The 24,967-nt window shown below is 37.9% G+C and overlaps 3 protein-coding genes across 3 annotated transcripts; all 3 read left to right on the forward strand.

The window, feature by feature from the left end:
• Positions 1-597: 597 nt before the first annotated feature.
• Positions 598-8,617, forward strand: LOC306859053 (myelin-associated glycoprotein-like; the record flags this gene model as incomplete). Its single annotated transcript, XM_079399860.1, has 7 exons — positions 598-619; positions 3,742-4,038; positions 4,259-4,579; positions 4,681-4,944; positions 6,160-6,354; positions 8,005-8,292; positions 8,550-8,617. 7 exons carry the CDS (start codon positions 598-600, stop codon positions 8,615-8,617), a joined length of 1,455 nt encoding a protein of 484 aa, XP_079255986.1.
• A 6,133-nt stretch (positions 8,618-14,750) lies between these two features.
• LOC306858657 (sialic acid-binding Ig-like lectin 13) lies at positions 14,751-15,977 on the forward strand. Its single transcript, XM_079399281.1, has 3 exons — positions 14,751-14,844; positions 15,004-15,369; positions 15,508-15,977. Exons 1-3 carry the CDS (start codon positions 14,796-14,798, stop codon positions 15,861-15,863), a joined length of 771 nt encoding a protein of 256 aa, XP_079255407.1. The 5' UTR covers positions 14,751-14,795; the 3' UTR covers positions 15,864-15,977.
• Positions 15,978-16,582: 605 nt separating this feature from the next.
• Positions 16,583-24,664, forward strand: LOC306859054 (sialic acid-binding Ig-like lectin 10; the record flags this gene model as incomplete). The annotated part of the gene is made up of 6 exons (XM_079399861.1): positions 16,583-16,628; positions 18,427-18,690; positions 22,441-22,728; positions 23,143-23,230; positions 23,813-23,879; positions 23,958-24,664. The coding sequence occupies 6 exons, from the start codon at positions 16,583-16,585 to the stop codon at positions 24,333-24,335; spliced, it is 1,131 nt and encodes a 376-aa protein (XP_079255987.1). The 3' UTR covers positions 24,336-24,664.
• Between the last annotated feature and the right edge of the window lie 303 nt (positions 24,665-24,967).

Raw genomic sequence — 24,967 nt, forward strand, 5'->3', positions numbered from 1 at the left:
TAAAAAAACGGGAGTGTGACGTCATGATTAACAGCTGAGACTGACAGCTTCTCTGAGTGAACTGAGGCACCAGTGGACTTTTTCGGGATCTTCAGGAAGAGGTTGCAGTTGTATTTACCTTATTTTAACACAAGCCTCTTATACGGCAATCAGCAGACAAAAACTGGAGCAGTACAGGCTAATTTAAAAAGGGTCAGGGGTGTGTGCTTGCGATTGACTCAGCGGGAGTGTGGGCGGGAGGCGGCTCCACTTCACTCTCTACTGCGATTTTGGACTCCGGTCCAAAATCAGTGCCTACTGGGTCAACGGCGGCTTCACTTTACTTCAATGGAAGTGAGTGAAGGTGCGTCGTCCATTTTTTTTTTTTTTTTTTACAGTCTATGGAACCTCAGACCGTCTTCGTCTGACTATGGCAAAATTGGTATCTATATTCTCAGCATGACCCAAAAAAATATACTGAAACCTAGCCTTATTAGGCTAATATACTCAAAAGTTGAGTATATACTCAAAAAAAACATTTTGAATACCATTATGGTATGGTGCCAAAGATACATCTTGAGTTTTGTAATGATACGCCAATGACCAACAAAATTCAAAATGGCTGACATGGGAAAATTGGGTATGGTTCACCTCAGCATACTCCACCGAATCTAAAGATAATTTTTTTTATATCTGCTGACCACTAGGTGGCACTAGGCTGAAACTATGCAGGTAGCCTCAGGACATGATTATTATAACACATACCAAGTTTGGCCTCAATACCCTAAAGCAATGTGGAGATAGCCTCACATGCCTTTTGGTGTGCTCTTCGGCAAATTAATTGATGCGTTATTTGAAAAAAGTTTTGACTAATCTACTTGAATTCCATACGTTTTTGCCAGCATGGTCTGAATATGATTTGACTCGAATTTGGTGAAAATCAGACAAACTGTCTAGGACAAGTTTGAAAAAGTAGGTTTTTCGAACTATTAAAAATTGTGAAAAATCTTGATCCAAACTATTTTCAGTTGTGGAGTGCATTTGACTCTGCATGAGCTAAGGAATCACACGAAAAAAATAATTTTGCTTCTAAACTTTAAATTTAAACTGTTGGTAGCACTAGAGGGTACCAGTTAGAGACTCCAAACTTGATTTGGTTAATGTTGAGACTGTCCTCTATCTGTGTGCCAAATTTTAAAACTTTCAAAAGCAGTTCTATGGCCTGCCATAGACTCGAGAGCGGAAGAAGTAGTAGTAGTAGTAGAAGAAATGGAAGAAAAATAATAAGAAGAATGCCACAACGATTACATTAGGTGCACCTTTGGTGCTCGGCCACTAAATATTTTATCTTTTGAAATTCAAATGCAAAAAATATGGGTAAAAGTCACTGGTGTTTGGTGATGAGTTTTTGGCTCAAGGTCTACATTTAAAGTCACACCAGAGGTGTTCAGCTGGGATTAGGACATTGCTTTCTATAGACCAGTCAAGTTCTTCCACACTGACTCAATCAATCATTTCTTTTTGAACCTTTCCTTATACACAGAGGCATTGTCTTGTTTGAATATAAAAGCTGCTACACAACAGCACATATTCCCATAAACAAACAAAAAAGTCTGGCAGTTTGTGAAAGAAAAAAAAGAGAAAACAATCTTTCCTCTATACTTCTATACTTTTCCTTAATTCTTCCCCATTCTAATTGTAGTGCATTTAAATGAGAGAGCTACAGCAAACCCCTAAAGGAATGTCAGTTGTGTTTTCATTGTGGTGAGGTGATGTTAAGACAAGAAGTGGTTTTCTGTTCAGTCTCTTAATAAATATCCTATTCTTGATATTAAGCAGTTTCCGCGAGTCCTTAAAATTGACTCTTCCTCATCCATGTAAGATGAAGCGGCCGCTCAAATACAACACTAATATCTAAAATGTTGTAGGCTACTAGCTCTTCTCGTGTTTATTGCCTCTATGATGAATCTGCCAAATGGATAAATGTAATTGTTTATGGTATTACACTTAGTATACAGGTCTAAGTATATGGCTGTAGAAGTGAGAAGCTTGTGTTGTTGACTTCACAGACATTCTCTTCTGCTTTTGGCTTCTGTCAGTATCCTGGGCAAGAAAACATGCTGGCTCACTATTTAGTCCACAATGTCCCACATTGCTTTTTTGAAGTACACTGTAAAACAGAATTCAGAACATGAGAAGTATTACCGCAATACAATGTTGACATAATATCTCAAATATGAAATGCAAAAGTCTAGAAGAAATAAAATGCATGTTTCCTGTACATAGTATCCTCGGATTTCAGTTTTAATGTAATTCAAAGTGTATTCTTGAGCACTGAGAATTATCATGAACATGAACATTGAACACGATCTCACAAGACAGTGATTTGTTTCAAACAAATATAAAGAAATGTTTTGAATATGCAGTAAGGTTCATAATGATTTGCATAGATTTCTCAGTCAGGCTACTGTCACTGAGTTCTGACTAAAGGAGAAGTGGAGAATCTCTAATACGAGCTAAACTGTCGTTTTCACACACAGTTCTTGCTGCATTCAGTGTAGAAGCATCAGTTTGAACTCTGAGAGGATTTCTGTCATCTACAACTCTCTTCTCTGGTAAGTCATTTACACACAACACAGTAAAACTCACTTATTCCTGTAGTTTTGAGATTTTTAAATGCTAAGGTTTGAAACATGTTCAAGATAAGCTTGTCCTGTTTTTCTTTTTCTATTTTTCTTTTTCTTTTTTCTTTTTATCTTTACTACTGTCAGAGATGGATAGTAACTGAACTGGATTACATTATCAAATTCCAAAAATCAAGTACTCGTGATTAAGAGTATGTTACATTTTATAATGCTCATCAGATTACAATGACATTTTTATAGGTTACATGATTACATATTCACACAAGGGCAGCAAATCATTCATAATTTATTGATTCTCCCTAATTCTTTTTTTTTTCTATTTTAATTTTTCCTTTCTAAAAATCCCACTGTGCGTCATTTAGCTTTGACTATATTCACAGTAAAGAATGGCTGTGTAAATGTCATGTAAATAAATTTGCAAACCATGCATCTGAATTTGGGTGAAAAAAAGCACTCAGAAAAAGTAGAAAAAATGCTTTGCGAGAGAACGCAAAAGATTTGAAAAATATTTTTTCCTTCCACCCCAAACTTTTTCCACCACCATGAGCTCTAAGGGGCTCCGTAGTGTCCAACATGTTTTTGAGAAAAAAACATTTATTTCATAATGATATTTCCCCCCCATTTTAAATTATTTTTCTCCAATGAAAGCTTACATTTTTTTAAATAAAAAATCAAAAGGATTAACAATGCACATTTATTTTCACAGCCTTCTTTGATCATATTTACCAAGGGTACCAACAAATCTGACCACGTATGTATATAAATAAACATATACATAAATAAACATATAGTACACAAACAAATATTATATAAACAAACATATACATATGCATACATACAGAGTGAAATTATTTATTTATTTATTTTTCTGTATATTCTGCTGTAAGGTGGAGTGAATGTAAATGATGGAAACATTGGTGACGTTCCTCCTCACTGGATCTCTGATACAAGGTCTCATTCTTATAGATTATTCCTCTTTTTAACAAGCTGAATTATTATTATGAAAGCACTTACATGTGACCTTTGTGAGACTGATGAGCAGCAAGTGCTGCAGAAGTTTGTTCTGAATATCGACTTTGTACGAATACTTCCTTTTGTCTGTTTGTGTTCATTTTAGGTGTTTTTTGTGACTTCAGTATCAATCTGCCACAGAGAGTAGAAGCTCTACAAGGATCCTGTGTTTTCATACCCTGCACATTTGACATCGATCAACAGTTTAACAGTTACCTCACTGACAGTGCAAAGAGAAAATGGTTTATGGGTGTGACACCAGTGTTTGTCTCCAGCACACCCAATGCTGGACTGTTAAAAGGAGAAATATTCGGCACTGCCACACAGAAAAACTGCAGCACACGCTTCGATAATGTCAGTCAGAATCATAATGGGTCATATTACTTCAGACTTGAAGCCAATGGTAATTTGCTATATAGCTACAAAGAACCTAAACACTCCCAAGTTCAAATTGCCGTCTTAGGTGAGTGTCATACTGTTCATTCTGCTTCTATAGTATGACTCGACTCACATTTAAAAAAAAAAAAGAAATCTACTACTGTACAATAAGTAATGCACCTTCATTACTGCATATAATCTACATTATCTTGCAATATTTGACAGCATATCTATGTGTGTTTCAGGATCTCCACCCAAACCCACACTGAGAGTCTTTAATTATCAGCAGGAGGTGATGAAGATGGTGGAGGTGATGGAGGGAAGTTCAGTGAGTCTGCGCTGCTCTACTAAGATCTTCTGTCCGTCTCGTCCACCATCTCTCACATGGAGCTCGACTCTCTATGAGAACATCACAGGACGGCAGCATCAGAGCCAAACTGAGCTCATCTCTGATCTGAACATCACTGTTTCTCACCTTCATCACAGAGTCACTTTCACCTGCACTGCAACACACCAGCTACAGCAGAACAACACAACACTAGAGTCCCAAATTCTACAAGTTCAGTGTAAGACAATTAGGAATTATATCAATCTATACTGATTTATCATCTATAATTAGTGCTGTATGCCATAAAGTAATTGCCTGAATTATTTTCGCCTCCACTAGATGCTCCTAAAAACACATCGGTGAGGATAAACCCAGCTGGTTTAGTTCTGGAGGGTTGTTCAGTGACTCTGAGCTGCAGCAGTGATGCAAACCCAGCAGTGAACTACATCTGGTACAGAGACACTGAAGACCTCCTGAATCCAGTTCAGACCGGACCAAACCTGACCATCAACAACATCAACCTGACACACAGCGGACGATACTACTGTAGAGCTGAGAACAAACACGGCACTCAGAACACATCAGTGCTGCTGGACGTCCAGTGTGAGTATAAAAATCGTAATTAGGCTATATATTTACCATACTTCCATTAGTGCTATTTTATAGTTGCTGTCTAGTGTGAGTAGAGTACTTCGTAATCTTTGTAATCATGAACTGCCTTTAAAAAATTGTACTGTTGTCTGAGGTCCCCTTATAATGTTATCAAGAATTTTACATCAAAAAATCATAATTTAGAAGTAGGCCATTTTCTGTCCTGTTTTTGACCTCCCTCATCAGAACGCTCTGTTTGAATAGGCGTGGAGGATTGTAGACTCGAAAGTAAACACCCACTGCTATGATTGGCTAACAGCTGTGTATGTTTAACAGCCTACATCCTTCACAAATTGATGCTGCAGTGATTTAGGTTTAAAATGCATAAATAATCATATCAAACTATTTGTAATAAAGCAATAGTGACCAAATAATAAAAAGTTACTCACACTTGAGTGTTGCGATTGTAGGATCTTTTAGTTTCAAACTTTCTGAAAATCTTGCATCGAATTGTGCCTTGTATGTGAACGAATCCGCTGTAAAATTAAGTGAACAACGGACGAAGTTCTTACTAATGCGGTTTTGATCTTCAAAAAGTTCATCCACTCTTTCCCAATGTTGAGATCAGAAGGAAGGCAATGCAAAAACTTTTTCCAAAACTCTGGAAGGCACCAGACAGTGTCTTCTTTATCGTTTGGTTTCTGCATAGACCTGTGTCTGCCGCCCTCGTTATTTCTACTATGTGTGCGAATCGGTGGGCAGTGCTAAATAGGCAGTGCTCTAGAGAAGCAGGCATTGATCTTCTTCTTCGGAGGCGGTGTTTAGCCACACTATTACATCATAAAGTGGCACATTCCACAATCTGTTGTTTTGGCAGACTGCCTTCTATATAAGCTGATTTTAGACTAACAAGAACGTATTGAGTTCTGAAGCTTACAGAATGTTTTTATAGTACAATGACCTCTTATATGTCAAAAGATCAATGGAATTTTGATTTCTCATTTCATGACCCCTTTAAACCTTTACACACAGCTAGAGTGAAGTAAACAGGTAATGGGTAAAATAAAGACGTTTGGTGTTTTTTTGGCCTACTGTAGATGTTTGCACACATGCTTCAAAACATTGCATGCATCTGAAACTTGTAAAATAGAGGTTTAAACCTTTCAAATTTTAAACTGTAAACCACACATTCTACATAATACATCTTTTTTTTTTTTTTTTCCTCAGATGCCCCAAAAAACACATCGTTGTCAGCGTTTCCCTCCAGCTCAGTGATGGAGGGCAAACCAGTGACTCTGAACTGCAGGACTGATGCAAACCCAGCAGAGCTCAACTACACCTGGTACAGTGAGACTGGATCTCAATTTGAGCTCCTCCAGACTGGATATAATCACACCTACATCGTGACAAACCCTACATACGGTACATGGTATGGCTGTAATGCTCAAAACCAGCATGGCCAATGCAACGCTACAATTCAACTTGATGTTCAGTGTGAGTACAAAGACCAACCTCAAATGAATTTAATCTGATAAACTTAATCTGATCCCTGATAACATAAATACTGTGAATATAGTACAATAACTGCAGCAAACACATAACAACTCTACACTGTAAAAAAAAGTTGACCTAACTCAAAAAAATAAGGTAACCTATCACAATCAACTTTTTAAGTTAACTCAACTAGCAACCGACAACTAAAAAACTTTAGTTCATCAAATGAATAAAAGTCAGTCTACTGAGTGTTAAAACATCTGTTAGAGCAACCAACGTTTTTTTAGCATAGCAATGTTAATCTTTTTTAACAAACCTCTTTTTTTTTTAGATTTATGTTTATTTTTAACTAGCCTTCATAACATGGGTAGTATATGCCTCTTAAAAATAAAGGCAAACATTTATGCTATTAGACAACTGCATTAAACAAATTGCAATAAGATGCACATACACAATACCTCAGCACACGATTCTCAATCATGGTGAGGATCATCAAATTTTAAATCAGTAAAAATATGAAAAATATGATCCACATGACAGCAAACTGACAGTGACAACAGCAGAAGCAGCAAAAAATCAAGCCAGTAAAATTTAAAACAATGATACTATTTTAATAATAATTAACGTAAAATATTTTCAAGCTGCAATGCATGCTGGGAACTTGTGCAATATTGTTCAATGTAAAATTGTTTGTTCAGATGACTCTGAAACAACTTGAAAAGTTGGGAGAACATCTGGATATGTTGTGAACAAATACTTGAGCATCTAAGTAAAGTAAACAAAACAACTTTTGCTAGCGACATGTTTAGAGTATTTTTGTTCAGTTCACACAAAAAATTAAACTGACTTCTCATACTAAAAATTCTTTGTTCAGGCTACTTTTTTACATTGGTTAGTATAACTTTGAATTTTTGGAAGTTGGATTTTTTACAGTGTAGACAGCACTGCAATTGAATGCAAAGTGCATTGTTTATGGTGAAAAATAATGCAAATTGACATGAAAAAGTTGCAATTTTACTATAAAAGCATGCAAGAAACATACTTTCAAACAGTGAAAATATGACTTTCAACACTGAAAAAACTACTGAAGAGTTGCAAAACCCACAAAAGCATGTTTAATGACAAACTTTACACTAAAGATTATGACAATTTTATTATATAAACTACACTACAGCATGCTATATGGCGTAATATCTTAAATGGTGTGTGCATCACACATTATGACAATGGTATGTTTGATGGCTGTGCATCAAAGCTGTGAAATGGGCATAGCACTGTGAAAATTGTCTTCATTTACAGAAACTACATATGAGAAGACAGTAGGACATTTGGCGCACCTTAGTAAACACTCATGTTACAAAGCAACATGTTAAAATTACACTACACCATTTTGTAATCTGTCCTCAAGCATTTTTTTCCTTCTGAAATCCTATGCAGTTTCTGTCAACACTGTAAAAAATACATTTGTGAAGTTTACGGTAAAAAACAAAACAAAAAAAAGCAGTACAAACATTTTAGTCTTTTACACCGTACAGACCATCAAGCTCTTCTTTAACATAATCATATTCTCTATTTCAGTTGCACCGAAAATCTCCAGCTCTTGTAGCCGAAACAGTGTAGTCACATGTGTCTGTGAGGCTCATGGGAATCCCTGCCCTACATTAGAGTGGGGTCTGTCTGGACATGTGCTCGCTAACTCTACAGAAACGCCCATCAGTGAGGAGACGTTAGGAAGCACAGGAGTGAAGAGCGTCCTGACCACCCGTCAGTCCCTCACAGACACGGACGTCCTGCAGTGTTTCAGCAAAAACATTTACGGCAGCGCAAGTCAACAGTTTCAGACCCTCCCACCAACACAAGACACAAGTGAGAAACACAAAACAACAGTTTAATCTTAATATTAAAACACTACTTGCAGATAATGTATTATGTACATGTATTTTGTTCATGTACACGTACATTACTATATTTTAGACACTTCAGTACACTTTTAAAAAGTGCAGTATGTAATAATGTCAATACTTGATTATAATTTTAACTGTGGTGTTATTCAATACATAGTTATTATAGTTAATTAAAAAAGATACATCTTGGTTATGTTATGTAATCCTTGTTTCCTAAAGGAGGGAACGGTGATGTTATGTCGACACTGACATTAGGAGTCTCATTTGGGAGCCCCAATCACCTCTGACCATTACAAGAACTGCTAATGACTATTGGCGCATGAAATCTGCATGCCAAGCCACTCAAGATGGTGACATGCATCCACTTATTCAGGTTTGTGCTGAGGAAAGCATCCTTCCATTCAGCACAGTTCAAGGTTGTGGCATGAAGGACGTAACCTTTCCTCCTTCAGGAAACGAGGGTTACATAACATAACTAAGATGTTCCCTTTCAGTCAGTTACATTTGGCATTATGCCGACACTGACGTTAGGGGTCCCTATGGAAAATGCCACATCCAAGAACTGGGTTACTCGATCTGTAACCTGCCCAACGCCAGATACCAGATAGAAATCGTAAAGTAAACACTGGGGGGGTGGTTACACCAAGATAGGAATGTGAGAATTCATATGACTGATTGCAGCATAGACTAAAATAAAGAAGTGACCCCATTACCTCAGGGGGGCATAAGTATTGACATAGAGATCTGTCAAGAGAAAGATACGGGTTTACCGAAGGCATACAACACAAGTACTGAACCTTACAACAGGGTCCTCTGCTGAGTCTGAATGGCACAGGGTGCTGAAGGAACTCAACCAGGGTTCACCCAAGACAGGGAACTATACTGGAAGATGATAAAGTGCACATATCCACCAACCAGAGGAATGGCGCCGCAAGCAAGATGCCGAGTCCACACGGGAGGAAACTGGCTCAACCAAAAGATTATAGGATCTCGTGAAGATATTAGGTGTCACCGAGCCTGCAGCTGTGCAGATGTCTGCTAGAGAGGCTCTGTGCGTTAACACCCAGGAAGAGGCCACACTCCGAGTGGAGTGAACTCTCATCTTCAGTGGGCACAGCTTGCCTTGGGAGGGGTAAGCCAGGGTGATGGCATCCACGAGCCAGTGAGCCAACATTTTCCATCTGTGACCTCCAAAACAAAGAGCTGGTCAGAGCATCAGAAGCTCTGGGTGCATTCCACAGTAACTCAAGGGCTGGATCTACCTCCTCCAAGGGCAGCACTTGCAAGCTCACCACCTGATCCTGGAAGGGAGTGGTGCGAACTTTGGGCACATAACCAGACCGGGGTCTCAGGATAACGTGAGAGTCAGCCGGCCCAAATTCTAGGCATGATTCATCAACCGAAAATGCCTGCAGGTTCCCAAACCTCTTGATGGAAGTGAGCATGACCAGAAGCACTGTCTTCAAAGACAGGATCTTGAGCTCAACTGAATCAAGTGGCTCAAAGGGGGCTCTCCGAAGTCCTGCAAGGACCACAGAGAGATCCCAGGAAAGAATGAGGTGTGACCTAGGAACCTGATGATTAGGTCATGCAACCCCAAAGATCTTCCAATCCAATGCATCGCGATGTGCAGCAACAGCGGCGACATGCACTTTTAAAGTTTAGAGGGGGCAGCCTCGGCTCCAACTTTCTCTTGCAGTAAGGAACCGGGCAACGCTATAAAAAGAACACCAATCAACAAACAGACTCCACTTCAAAACATAAGCCTGTCTAGTAGAGGGGGCTCTAAGCTTGAGTGATAGTATCTATCACAGCCCGTGACGAGTCAGTGAAATCTGTCATGTCTTGTCCAAGCGTGCAGCTTGCCTGTTGCATACGGTGCCCCAGCCTGCCCTGGAGGCATCTGTTGTAACAACATGCCTCGACACTTGCTCCAAGGTCACCCTTACCTGAAGAAAAGCAAGGTCTGTCCAAGGGCTGAAAAGACAATTACAAACTGAGGAAACAATCACCCGATGTGTGCCACGGTGCTATGCCCATTTCAGGACAACAGATATTCCAAGTAACCACAGTGAAGCAGTAGGGGTAAGGAAGAGTGCCCAACCCAGGAAGCTTAGCATCCCGAAGTAGAGGCAGAGAAGCAGCTCTTACCTGGTTCCCCGAATCCCATGGTGAAACGGCAAGGGAGGCATGAGAAAGCAAAGTATCCTGCATCAGCATTCCTCTTGGCCTGTGGCAAAGAAATGCGTCGGAACCAACAGAGAGGAAGCAAAGTGTTGCTCTCCGTCAGGTCCTGAAATGCATGACCCAGAGACAAAGGAAACTGCTCTTTTGGTGAAAATGCTTGAACTGCAGTGGAACTGGCATTCTCTGTGTTGTAAGCCCCCGGCCCTCTTTGGGGCAAGGGGCCTAGATGTTACTGATCCCAGAAAAAGAGCAGCCCCTTCCATCCCTGTGTCACCGTCTCAGGGATGTTTTGCTGTCTTCTTAGAGGACTCAGTGACAAAGTAATGATCAAACGGAGCCCAAACAGAGACTTTACTCCTGAGAAATGTGTTCATACTAGCCAAGACAACAAAGTCTGTAAGCACTCATCTAAGACCTCAACATGAACTCAAACATTTCTCATCAAATCCAGCCATTGTATAGCTCTGTATTTTCTACTGATAACTGTTGACTCATTTGGGTCTATTTTTATTCCTCCTGAGAAACATCTAAAATAGTTTAATGGTTTTAATGTTATTTTAAAGCTCTCCTGAACTATGAAAGACCAACCTCTGAGCAATAAAGCACTGCTTTTCAGGTTTTCATTATCCATCCGTGCTGCTCGGAGCTGCTGTCGGCGTCTCAGTGATGATGATTGTGTGCATCGTGACGCTCTGCTGTGAACGGTGGGTGCAAATGCCCTTTGAGGAATAAGAAAACAACAAGAAAACATGATTATATTACATAAATATTCTATATATATATATATATATGTACATGTACACATGCACACACATACACAATACATCAATACATGTTTTACATATTACATATGTTCTTTTCAGCTATTATGGTAAATGTTTTCAAAAGTATACAGTTTCAAGCAGGTTTATTATTTTAAAAACTAAAACCATAAAAAGCTTTGTTACTTGAAATAAAATATTAACTGAAATAAAACAAACAAATAAATGAATAAATAATAATAATAATAATAAATAAACTAAAATAACAAATTAAAATAAACCAAAATTAATCCACTTTTTAAAAATGACAAAAACACAACAAAATGATTAAACTTTAAATGAAACTAAAGCGAAAACAGAAAGCAGAAAATTGAAAGGTTTTATAATTTTGTGTTGTCATTTTTTAAAAATGTCTATATCTTTTTTAAATTAATTTTATTTCAGTTTGAGATATTTTAGTACAAAGTTGAAAATGAAAATGAGAGTTTTTTTAATGGTTTTGTTATTCTGATGAGACTTTACCTGGTTTTTGCTTCATCACAAGGATTTGTCATTTTGACTGAGATATTGTATAAGCATGAAGTTTTTAAAGATCTGAAAACATGTTTTTCAGAAAAAGGAAAGAAAAACCTTCAGAAACCAGACAAGACGACACATCTGGACTCACTCTGACTCAAACAGTGAGTATTCATTCTCAAAGACATTACAGACAGTCGTTCAGCAGATCTTCACTCATTTTGCTGTTTCTTCTTCATCAGGCCGTTGCTCTGGATAATGACGGTCAGTTTGTTTACGGCAATAACGGCATGCTGTCATCCACCGCACAGAGTGCACCAGAATCTCTTCATTATTCCTCCATCGACTTCACAAACACTGATGCGCCGTCAGGAGAGATCAGGGGCATCACCTCACGGATAGGATAGTTCATCCAAAATATAAATTGGCTGTTAATTTACTCACCCTCAGGCCATTCGATATGTAGGTGACTTTTTTCTTCAGTAGAACAGTAAATAAGATTTTTTTATCTGAAACCATGGTCCTTGGTAATTAATAAAATGCAAGTCAATGGCTACTGTCACTTTGAGTCAAAAATACCAGTGGCTGCTGGTGATATATTGAGGTCTTTTCAAATGAAACGATCAGTGTGTGCAAGAAACTGAACATTATTTACAACGTTATTACCTACAATCCAGCCTTGCATAATTTATTATTATTATGTATTTTATTATACACCAATGTCTTATATGTATTGCTATTTTTACTTTTTTCATTAAATCTTTAATTATCAAGTGTGTTTTAAGACATGTACTTTAGCTTAATTAAAATGTCTCTGAAAAAGGAATAGCCTACAATTGCTAATAATAATAATAATAATTTAATAAGTCTGTATAAATTAAAAACTGAGACAAAAAATTTAACTGAAACTGATAATAAAAGCAGGAATGGGGAACTCCCAGTCTGATACGTCTGGAAGAAAAAATGTCTTATTTAAATGTTTGAATAAATGACTTACAGATTGAGGCGCTTCAAAGTCCACATCCAGAGTCATCAGGCTTCCTTAGAAAAACTCACTGCGCATTTGCTAGAGAATAAATGAGGGAAAAAGAGAAAATGTTGATAAATATATATGATTTTGAGGTGTATGAATGACATTGTGCAGTTTGTATTTGTATTGTTAACATTTGACAGTCTCAAAAATAAATAATTTATATTTTGAAATTAAAACTAAAAAAATATCAGTAAAACATCACTTTTTTTCCTGACAAGTTTCAAGATTTTTACCCAAAGCTTCAAGTCTGCATGAAACGAAAATTCTATTTGATTTTCTAAATTATTTTCTAAATATTATTCTTGTAAAAAAGTTTTACCTTTCCATTATTTAATTTTGCAAAAACATTGTATGTATACACAGGCATTAAAAGAGCAGGTTTGTTACAGAAATCCTTTTATAAAGGATGAGTTTTGGACATTCAGTGTTTATGAATAAAGGATTCGACATTCAGAAATAAAGTTTACGAAATTTTAATGTTTCTAATAGAAATTTTAATAATTCTAATGTTTGCAAAATTGTGAAAGTTGGCACTTACAAACAAATTTCCCATTACAATAATAATAAAAATACCCTTTCCAAAATATATGGTCACAATTACTATATGTAAGCACATAAAATAAGATTTTGGTGTCCTCTGGTGATGAGTGTTATTTATTGTCCACTAGGCGGCAGAAGCGGCTTCAGTTTCAGCCTGGCTGAGACTAAGATAATTGACATCATGACAACACATGCAGAGTTTCAGTACAGATATTGCAGATGACAACTCACAAACTCTTAATGTTAAAAAAAACAGCACATATTCCCATAAACAGTCGTAGTTTGTAAAAAACAAACAAAAAACAACAACTTTAATTTCTAACTATATCTAAAATGTTGTAGGCTTCTAGCTCTTCTCATGTTTATTGCCTTCATGATGAATCTGCCAAATGAATAAATGTAAATGTTTACAGCATTGGTCTCAAACTCAATTCCTGGAGGGCCACAGCTCTGCACAGTTTTAGCTCCAACCAGCTCCAAATCACACCTGCTTGTAAATTCATAGTAATCCTCAGGTGTGTTTGATTAGGGTTGGAGCTAAACTGTGCGGAGCTGTGGCCCTCCAGGAATTGAGTTTGAGAACAATGGTTTACAGTATTACACTTAGTATATAAGTATATACTAAGCATATGGCTGTAGAAGCTCATTTTGTTGACTTCACAGACACAGACCAGAAGAAATAAAATTTGTGTTTCCTGTACATAGTGTTCTTGGATTGCATTTTTAATGTGATTCAACATATATTCCTGAATATCGAGAATTATTATCAACATAGACACTGAGCACCGAATCTCACAAGACACAAGACAAATACAAAGAAATGTGTTGAATATTAAGGTAGCCTCACACCGTCAGGCTACTGTCACTGAGTTCTGACTAAAGGAGAAGTGGAGAATCTCTAATACGAGCTAAACTGTCGTTTTCACACACAGTTCTTGCTGCATTCAGTGTAGAAGCATCAGTTTGAACTCTGAGAGGATTTCTGTCATCTTCAACTCTCTTCTCTGGTAAGTCATTTACACACAACACAGTAAAACACACTCAAAACTAGTTTTGAGATTTTGAAGCACATTCATGATAAGATATGTCCTGTTTTTTTTTTTTGGGGGGGGGGGGGGGGGGGGGCGAGGGGGTCAATCGTATTGTTCTGTTTTCTCATCCAAAACTCTTTGAAGGACTTTAGAAACAATGAGTTTATACAAATATAAGTGTTATAAATTCATACACGTCATGAAAAGGAAATAATTTATTGATACATCTGTCTGGCTATCTATCTATCTATCTATCTATCTATCTATCTATCTATCTATCTATCTATCTATCGATCTATCTATCTGTTTATCTGTCTGTCTGTGTGTGTGTGTGTGTGTGTGTGTGAGACAGTGTATTTTTTCTCTCTCTCTCTGCTGTAAGGTGGAGTGAATGTAAATGATGGAAACATTGGTGACATTCCTCCTCACTGGATCTCTGATACAAGGTATACAGATTTATAGATTATTCCTCTTTTTAACAAGCTGAATTATTATTATGAAAGCACTTCCATGTTACCTTTGCTAGACTGAAGAGCAGTAAGTTCTGCAGAAGTTTGTTCTGTATATTAACTTTGTATGATTACTTCCCTCTGTTTGTTTTTTAGGTGTTTGTTGTGTCTTCAGAATCAATCTGCCACAGAGAGTAGAAGCTCTACAAGGATCCTGTGTTTTCATACCCTGCACATTTGACATTGATCAACAATATGAACATTTACTCACTGATAGTGCAAAGAGAAAATGGTATAAAGATGCAATCCCTTCCACTGTAGAATTTGACTCCAGCAGCCTCAACACTGGACCATTAAAAGGAGAAATATTCGGCACTGCTACACAGAAAAACTGCAGCACACGCTTCGATAATGTCAGTCAGAGTCATAATGGGTCATATTACTTCAGACTTGAAGCCAATGGTAATTTGCTATATAGCTACACAGAACCTCCATACTCCCAAGTTCAAGTTGCTGTCTTAGGTGAGTGTCATATTGTTCATGCTGATTGTAGTGTGTCTTGACACAAATTAAAAAGGAATCTACTACTGAACAATATGTAACTTCATTTTTGGAAATAATAATTAATACAATCTAGTAATATCTGTATGTGTGTTTCAGGATCTCCACCCAAACCCACACTGAGAGTCTATAAGGATCAGCAGGAGGTAATGAAGATGGTGGAGGTGATGGAGGGAAGTTCAGTGAGTCTGCGCTGCTCTACTAAGATCTTCTGTCCGTCTCGTCCACCATCTCTCACATGGAGCTCGACTCTCTATGAGAACATCACAGGACGGCAGTATCAGAACCAAACTGAGCTCATCTCTGATCTGAACATCACTGTTTCTCACCTTCATCACAGAGTCACTTTCACCTGCACTGCAACACACCAGCTACAGCAGAACAACACAACACATGCATCCCAAATATTACAAGTTCAGTGTAAGACAGGAATTATATCAATCTGTGCTAAATGATCAACTACAGGTGCATCTCAATAAATTAGAATGTCGTGGAAAAGTTCATTTATTTCAGTAATTCAACTCAAATTGTGAAACTCGTTTATTAAATAAATTCAATGCACACAGACTGAAGTAGTTTAAGTCTTTGGTTCTTTTAATTGTGATGATTTAGGCTCACATTTACCAAAAACCCACCAATTCACTCTCTCAACAAATTAGAATACTTCATAAGACCAATAAAAAAAACATTTTTAGTTAATTGTTGGCCTTCTGGGAAGTATGTTCATTTACTGTATATGTACTCAATACTCCTTTTGCATGAATTACTGCATCAATGCGGCGTGGCATGGAGGTGATCAGTTTGTGGCACTGCTGAGGTGGTATGGAAGCCCAGGTGGCTTTGATAGCGGCCTTCAGGTCATCTGCATTGTTGGGTCTGGTGTCTCTCATCTTCCTCTTGACAATAGCCCATAGATTCTCTATGGGGTTCAGGTCAGGCGAGTTTGCTGACCAATCAAGCACAGTAACACCATGGTCATTGAACCAGCTTGTAGTACCTTTGGCAGTGTGGGAAAATAAATCGATATGGCGATATATCGTGATTCTTCTCAGTGCGATACGGTAATCGATATCTGGCGCCAAATATCGATATTTTAATTAATATAATAAGGTGCTCTAAATAGATTTCCCTAAAAATGCGCTCTGAGCAACCATGATCCGCGTTCTCTATGAAGATGGGGAAGCACGAGGAACCGAAGGATAAACAGATTTCCAACCACTGTATTAGCTTTACTGCTATATATATGTTTATGGAGGTGAAAACTAGCTGATCGCAGGTGAGAGAGAGAGCGCCGCCGGTGCGTCCAGCTTTATGTGAACAACACTGGATGCTCTCCCTCTCTCTCAGATATTACAAGTGCGCGTTATGCAGTGTGAACAGTGGGCACCGACCGGTAAAAACATAATTCTGCACCTATGGCATGGAGGATGAAACAAAACCATGTCTGAGACGTAATGCGGCACAGAAGTGTGCAGTGTGTGTGCTTGAAGCGCGTCTATATCTGAAATAATCACCCTGAGCGCGCAAAAGATGTGAATGGCTATTTCTTCGTGTGGGGCTCCGTTTTTATGATGAGAGGAGTAGAAAGATCTATCTATCTATCTATCTATCTATCTATCTATCTATCTATCTATCTATCTATCTATCTGTTTTTTTCAGTTTGATAAGCAGTTAAATATGTTTGTTTACACACAGAGAAAAAGAAAAGTGTAAGCTTTTAATAAGTCCAAGAATAAAATGATTAATTTAGCCTACTCAACATGTTAAAATTGATTTACAGAACTTTTTTTTTTTTGCTGTTTTCTAACAGTTTGGAGTTGAATAAAGAAAGAAAACTTGCACTTAACCTTTTCACAGGCATTTTGTTTAGACAGATATCGTGATGTATCATTATAGGATTTTCTAGAAATATATATAGATTATCGCAGAATCGCTGTATCGTGATTATATCGTATCTTTAGGTACCCTGTGATTCCCACCCCCAGTGTGGGCAGGTGCAAGTCCTGCTGGAAAATGAAATCAGCATCTCCATAAAGCTTGTCAGCAGAGGGAAGCATGACGTGCTCTAAAATTTCCTGGTAGATGGCTGCGTTGACTGTGGACTTGATAAAACACAGTGGACCAACACCAGCAGATGACATGGCAGCCCAAATCATCACTGACTGTGGAAACTTCACACTGACTTCAAGCAACATGGATTCTGTGCCTCTCCAGTCTTCCTCCAGACTCTGGGACCTTGATTTCTAAATGAAATGCAAAATTTACTTTCATCTGAAAAGAGGACTTTGGACCACTGAGCAACAAGTTCTTTTTCTCCACAGCCCAGGTAAGATACTTCTGATGTTGTCTCTGGTTCAGAAGTGGCTTGGTAGCCCCTTTCCTGAAGATGTCTGAGCGTGGAGACTCTTGATGCACTGACTCCAGCTTCAGTCCACTCCTTGTGAAGCTCTCCCAAGTGTTTGAATCAGCTTTGCTTGACACTGACAGTATTCTCAAGCTTGCGGTCATCCCTGTTGCTTGTGCACCTCTTCCTACCCAAATTCTTCCTTCCAGTCAACTGTGCATTTAATATGCTTTGATACAGCACTCTGTGAACAGCCACACCTTTCAGTAATGACACTCTGTGACTTACCCTCTTTGTGGAGGGCGTCAATGTTCGTATTCTGGATCATTGCCAAGTCAGCAGTCTTCTCCATTATTGTGGTTTCAAAGAACAAGAGATACCCAGAATTTATACTGTAGAGATGGTCATTAATTTAAACTCAAATGTAAATATTCTAATATTTTGAAATACTGATTTTTGCTGTAAGATCTAATCATCAAAATTAAAACAAAAAACTTTTTAAATGTTTTACTTTACATGCAATGAATCTAAAATATATGAAAGTTTCACTTTTTGAAATAACTTACAAGAAAAAATGAACTTTTTTCATGACATTCTAATTTATTGAGATGCACCTGTATAATTAGTGCTGTAAGTCATAACAGAATAACCTGAATGATTTTCTCCTCCATCAGATGCTCCTAAAAACACATCGGTGAGGATAAACCCAGCTGGTTTAGTTCTGGAGGGTTGTTCAGTGACTCTGAGCTGCAGCAGTGATGCAAACCCAGCAGTGAACTACACCTGGTACAGAGACACTGAAGACCTCCTGAATCCAGTTCAGACCGGACCAAACCTGATCATCAATAATACAGTCTCGACACACAGCGGACGATACTACTGTAGAGCTGAGAACAAACACGGCACTCAGAACACATCAGTGCTGCTGGACGTCCAGTGTGAGTATTAAAGTGGACATTGGATGCAAAATTCACTTTTACATGGTGTTTGCATATAAATGTGTCTTTATATGGAGTGTGGAGACACAACCATGTAATGATAAAAATATTTTTTTTAACACAAAAACTTAAGCAGTCTTAATTATAAAGTTGTTTTGGTTTTCTGAGCAGTATTACATCATACTGCTCATGCCCCACCCACAGCAGCTGACGGCTATCCCAAATTAACATTAACATATCTCTACCCTCAGTAGAGATATGTTGTTCAATGTCTGCCATTTTCTCTGTGCTCGAGCAGCTGTAGCGACAACAATATCTCATTTCGTAGTTGGATCTATAAGTGAACATATTTTCTCCCAACACCAGAGCCACTGAAGATGCAGTGGATTAGTTTTTTTTTTGATTGTAACGCATCAACAAATACACAAAAACAGAAGTGAGGGGCTGGGTGAGCAATAGCTCATTATCATTTAAAGAGGCATGCACCGAAATGGGTTGCTGTGAACAGAGTTGTTTTTGAGTAAAGAGGTAAAAAGGGTGTTCTTTACACAACCATTGAGGAATTTTAACCAAAGTATGTTGCAGACATTTCATGAAGAACCTAAAGAATCATACCAACTTGTGGAAAATGGGCATCTGATGTCCCCTTTAAGAGTCTTAATTGATTGCTAATATACAGTGGGTACGGAAAGTATTCAGACCCCTTTAAATTTTTCACTCTTTGTTATATTGCAGCCAAGTTCATTTGTTTTCCTCAAGTTCAAATAAGTTCATTTGTTTTCCTCATTGATGTACACACAGCACCCCATACTGACAGAAAAACACAGAATTGTTGACATTTTTGGATATTTATTGAAAAAGAAAAACTGAAATATCACACGGTCCTAAGTATTCAGACCCTTTGCTCAGTATTTAGTAGAAGCACCCTTTTGATCTAATACAGCCATGAGTCTTTTTGGGAAAGATGCAACAAGTTTTTCACACCTGGATTTGGGGATCCTCTGCCATTCCTCCTTCCAGATCCTCTCCAGTTCTGTCAGGTTGGATGGTAAACGTTGGTGGACAGCCATTTTTAGGTCTCTCCAGAGATGCTCAATTGGGTTTAAGTCAGGGCTCTGGCTGGGCCATTCAAGAACAGTCACAGAGTTGTTGTGAAGCCACTCCTTCGTTATTTTAGCTGTGTGCTTAGGGTCATTGTCTTGTTGGAAGGTAAACCTTCGGCCCAGTCTGAGGTCCTGAGCACTCTGGAGAAGGTTTTCATCCAGGATATCCCTGTACTTGGCCGCATTCATCTTTCCCTCGATTGCAACCAGTCGTCCTGTCCCTGCAGCTGAAAAACACCCCCACAGCATGATGCTGCCACCACCATGCTTCACTGTTGGGACTGTATTGGACAGGTGATGAGCAGTGCCTGCTTTTCTCCACACATACCGCTTAGAATTAAGGCCAAAAAGTTCTATCTTGGTCTCATCAGACCAGAGAATCTTATTTCTCACCATCTTGTGGTCCTTCAGGTGTTTTTTTGTGTCTTGCACTGAGGAGATGCTTCCGTCGGGCCACTCTGCCATAAAGCCCCGACTGGTGGAGGGCTGCAGTGATGGTTGACTTTCTACAACTTTCTCCCATCTCCCGACTGCATCTCTGGAGCTCAGCCACAGTGATCTTTGGGTTCTTCTTTACCTCTCTCACCAAGGCTCTTCTCCCCCGATAGCTCAGTTTGGCCGGACGGCCAGCTCTAGGAAGGGTTCTGGTCGTCCCAAACGTCATCCATTTAAGGATTATGGAGGCCACTGTGCTCTTAGGAACCTTAAGTACAGCAGAAATGTTTTTGTAACCTTGGCCAGATCTGTGCCTTGCCACAATTCTGTCTCTGAGCTCTTCAGGCAGTTCATTTGACCTCATGATTCTCATTTGCTCTGACATGCACTGTGAGCTGTAAGGTCTTATATAGACAGGTGTGTGGCTTTCCTAATCAAGTCCAGTCAGTATAATCAAACACTGCTGGACTCAAATGAAGGTGTAGAACCATCTCAAGGATGATCCGAAGAAATGGACAGCACCTGAGTTAAATATATGAGTGTCACAGCAAAGGGTCTGAATACTTAGGACCATGTGATATTTCAGTTTTTCTTTTTTAATAAATCTGCAAAAATGCCCTAATAAAGAATTGCAAAAACCACAAAAGCATGTTTAAATGATTTAAACTTGACATACAGCTTAAGTCAAAGTCAATTTTATTATATAAACTACAGCATGATATATGGTGTAATATCTTATAGTGTGTGCATCACAGAGTATGCCGACAATTGTAAAGAGGCTGATGATATACAATCAGTTGCACATAGGCTGCATGCTAGAAAAGCCGTGAAAAGGGAGCAACAATGTGACAGACATCTTCATTTACAGAAAATGCATATGGGAAGACAGTAGGAGATTTGGTTCCCCTTTTGTTAATTTACAAATTTAGTTACAGAGCAACATGTTGAAGTCATGCTATAGCATTTTGAAATGCAAGGTTTCGATATAAGACATCTGTGAAACTGCTCTTAAACCAGTGATGTTACAAGAAACTGTCAGCAGCCCTTAAATAATGGAAATGCAGTGATCAAACACTGAGGTACGAGTCGAAATGATTTTCTGTGGCAACTGACAGCATTAAATGCTGCATATTAAACAATATTTTGGCTAAAAAAAGGCACTGCAACAGTTTGCGTCAATCTTTTGAGTCATGACGACAACTAATGAAATTATGTTCAACCAACAAACTACACTGAGGGAATAATTTGTAGCATAAACAAATTAAGTTGATTACTCAAAAAAGGGGTTGTTCCACCTAATTTAAATTACGCACAATATTAAGTTGATTAACATTATTATGTAAACAGAGCTCAAAATAATATTTGCACATTATTAATTGTCAATGTTTACTCGCACTCATTCCAAACCTGCATGGCTTCCTTACTTTTTTGAGAAAGATATTTAGAGAAATGTCTCAGTATCTTTTCATCCTTACAATGGAAGTCAATGGGGTCCAATGTTGTTTGGATCCCAAAGTTTTTCAAAATATCATTTTGAAATAAAGCCATGCCAGGTTTGGTGAGTAAATGACAATGTTAATTTTTGGGTGAATTATATCAATTAAAGACTTTTATAATTGAGTACTACTGTAGTCAGAAGAGTAAAATGAGTTTTTCAACACAATAATGTCATTTTCACCAGTGTGGTATATTGTAGACCTAGCGAAACTAACCGTAACTTTAAAATTGTGGCTTGTTCCTCTTTTCTACATCAGCAAACTATTAGCACTAGGTTATGTATTTTTCTTTCTATTTTTGTCATGAGCGTTTGTTTTCACCCAAAGTGAGATGTTCAGCAGTTTCTATTAAGTCTTAGAAAAAAATCCTACAAGTTATAAAACAGTTTTATTTTTCTGAGATCCAACACAGTTTCTGTCTACACTGTAAAAAAGAAGTTTACAGTAAAACAAATGGTCCCTGTAGCCAAAACGTTAGCATAAAACTTAATTGAACTTAAATTTGCAGAACAAAATTTATGAATACCAACTTAAAAACAACCTGTTAACAACCTGTTAGATTTATTAGTTTTTCACTGTATATATTAAGGGAACTTTTAACAAATTAACATGGTTTTAATGTGGTATTTTTAGTGTTGTCATTAAAATAACAAACATGTTTTACACTGCAGAGGCCATCGCGATCTTGTTTAACATAATCGTATTATTTCTTTCAGTTGGGCCCAAAATCTCCAGCTCTTGTAGCCGAAACAGTGCAGTCACATGTGTCTGTGAGGCTCATGGGAATCCCTGCCCTACACTAGAGTGGGGTCTGTCTGGACATGTGCTCGCTAACTCTACAGAAACGCCCATCAGTGAGGAGACGTTAGGAAGCACAGGAGTGAAGAGCGTCCTGACCACCCGTCAGTCCCTCACAGACACGGACGTCCTGCAGTGTTTCAGCAAAAACATTTACGGCAGCGCAAGTCAACAGTTTCAGACCTTCCCACCAACACAAGACACAAGTGAGAAACACAAAACAACAGCTTTATCTGATTGACAAAGATCACAAAGGATGTCTTTACCCTTGTGAAAAAGAAATGCGCTTCTTTTCTTATTTCAATGTGTTGACTAATGCACATATTTGACTATAAGATGAACTGTAGTGTGTTATTCAATACAGGGCTATTATAGTTAACTAAAATGGAAGCAAAAATGTTATTAAAAATAAACAAAAAATAAAAAATGCTTAATTGTATTGAAAAAAACTTGCAGATAATATATTACTGACACTTAGACACCAGAGTACACTTTGGACTGTGTTTAAAACACTTAAGTACACGTTTAAAAAGCCCAGTATCTAATGATGTCAATTTCACGTCTGAGATCTCCTAAATGATGAAAGACCAACCTCTGGGCAATAAAACTCTGCTTTCCAGGTTTTCATCATCCTTCGGCGCTGCTCGGAGCTGCTGTCGGCGTCTCAGTGATGATGGTCGTGTGCATCACGACGCTCTGTTATGAACGGTGGGTACAAATGCCCTTTGAGGAAACACAAGACATTTAAAATGACTAGAAATAAAATAACTAGAACACACACATAAAAAAAACTTTTAAAAAAACAACCTAAAATTAAACTAAAATGAATAACTATATAGACATTAGAAAAAAAGACAAAACACACATTTTTAACAAAATTTTAAAATTAAAGTGAAAACAGATTTGTTTTACTGTTTTCACTTTAATTTTAAAATTTTGTTAAAAATGTGTGTTTTGTCTTTTTTGTGTTGCGTTTGGTTTTTTGGTCATTTTTATTACTTTTTGTTTTTAAATTTTCGTTTTACTTATATTAGTCCATCAGATTGATGTACATGATAAATGTAAAAAAGTTTTATTTTAGATTCATTTCAGTGTTCAAAAAGTTTTTTTGTTTTTTTTTCCAAGTAACATTTTTTTTAATGGTTTTAGTTTTGGGTAAATATAATATTCCAGGCATTGTTCTGATGAAACTTTACCTGGTTCTAGCCTCATCACAAGGAGGATTTGTGATTCTGATTGGGATATTGTTTAAGCATCAATTTTTTAATAACCTGAAAACATGTTTTTCAGAAAAAGGAAAGAAAAGCCTTCAGAAACCAGACAAGACGACACATCTGGACTCATTCTGACTCAAACAGTGAGTATTCATTCTCAAAGACATTACAGACAGTCGTTCAGCAGATCTTCACTCATTTTGCTGTTTCTTCTTCATCAGGCCGTTGCTCTGGATAATGACGGTCAGTTTGTTTACACCAATAACGGCATGCTGTCATCCACCGCACCGAGTGCACCAGAATCTCTTCATTATTCCTCCATCGACTTCACAAACACTGAACCGCCGTCAGGAGAGATCAGGGGCATTACCTCACTGACCAGTGAATACGCTACGGTCCGACATCGTCCCGTAGGAGCCACAGACACAGAGAACAACACCTCAACCTCTGAGACAGAGCCCAAAAAACAACACGTGACAGCAGAGATCACGGACACGTCATCACCGGCATCAGAAGACGTGATTTATGAAAACACCAGCCATCGCTACAGACAGAAGGAACCGCTGGTCAGTGCAGATGATGCTGGAAAGCAAGACTGAACCAAAACCTTCAAATCGGTGAGCTCCACAGGGCAGTTCATTCATCATAGAATCAGAAACGCCACTATTTTGGCTCATTTTGGGTTGGAGTGACTGTCTGACGTCTGAAAGTAAGTTCTGATTGAAGATAATAATAGGTAATAAAGTTCTTGCGCAGACCAAACATTTCACTTCATAAGACCTTAATATTCATCAGGAGCCACAGGGATTACGTTTGTGCTTTCCGATATGCTTTTTTGACTCTCAAAGTGACGGTACCAATTGACTTGCATTTTATGAATCACCAAAAACCAGGGTTTCAGCTCAAAATGTTCTTTACTGTTCTACTGAAGAAAAAAAGTCACCTGCATCTTGAGTGGTGAGTCCAATCATGTTTTTTTTGGTTCTCAACTTCGCATCTTCGTGATATTTATCCACATACCATATACGAGTGAACAAACATTATGATGGACAGAAAACCTGAGCTATTTTAAGCTGTTTTCAGAACAAAAAGATCTTATTCATTAGCATTACTTTTAACATTAGCTACACAATAAGAATATATTTTTAAAGAATTTATTAATCTTTATGTTAGTTAACAAAAATGTAAGTTCATAGTGCATTAAGTAATGCTAAAATAGAACTTTTTGATT

This window comes from Barbus barbus (genome assembly GCF_936440315.1).
Source record: "Barbus barbus genome assembly, chromosome: 39".
Lineage (NCBI taxonomy): Eukaryota > Metazoa > Chordata > Actinopteri > Cypriniformes > Cyprinidae > Barbus > Barbus barbus.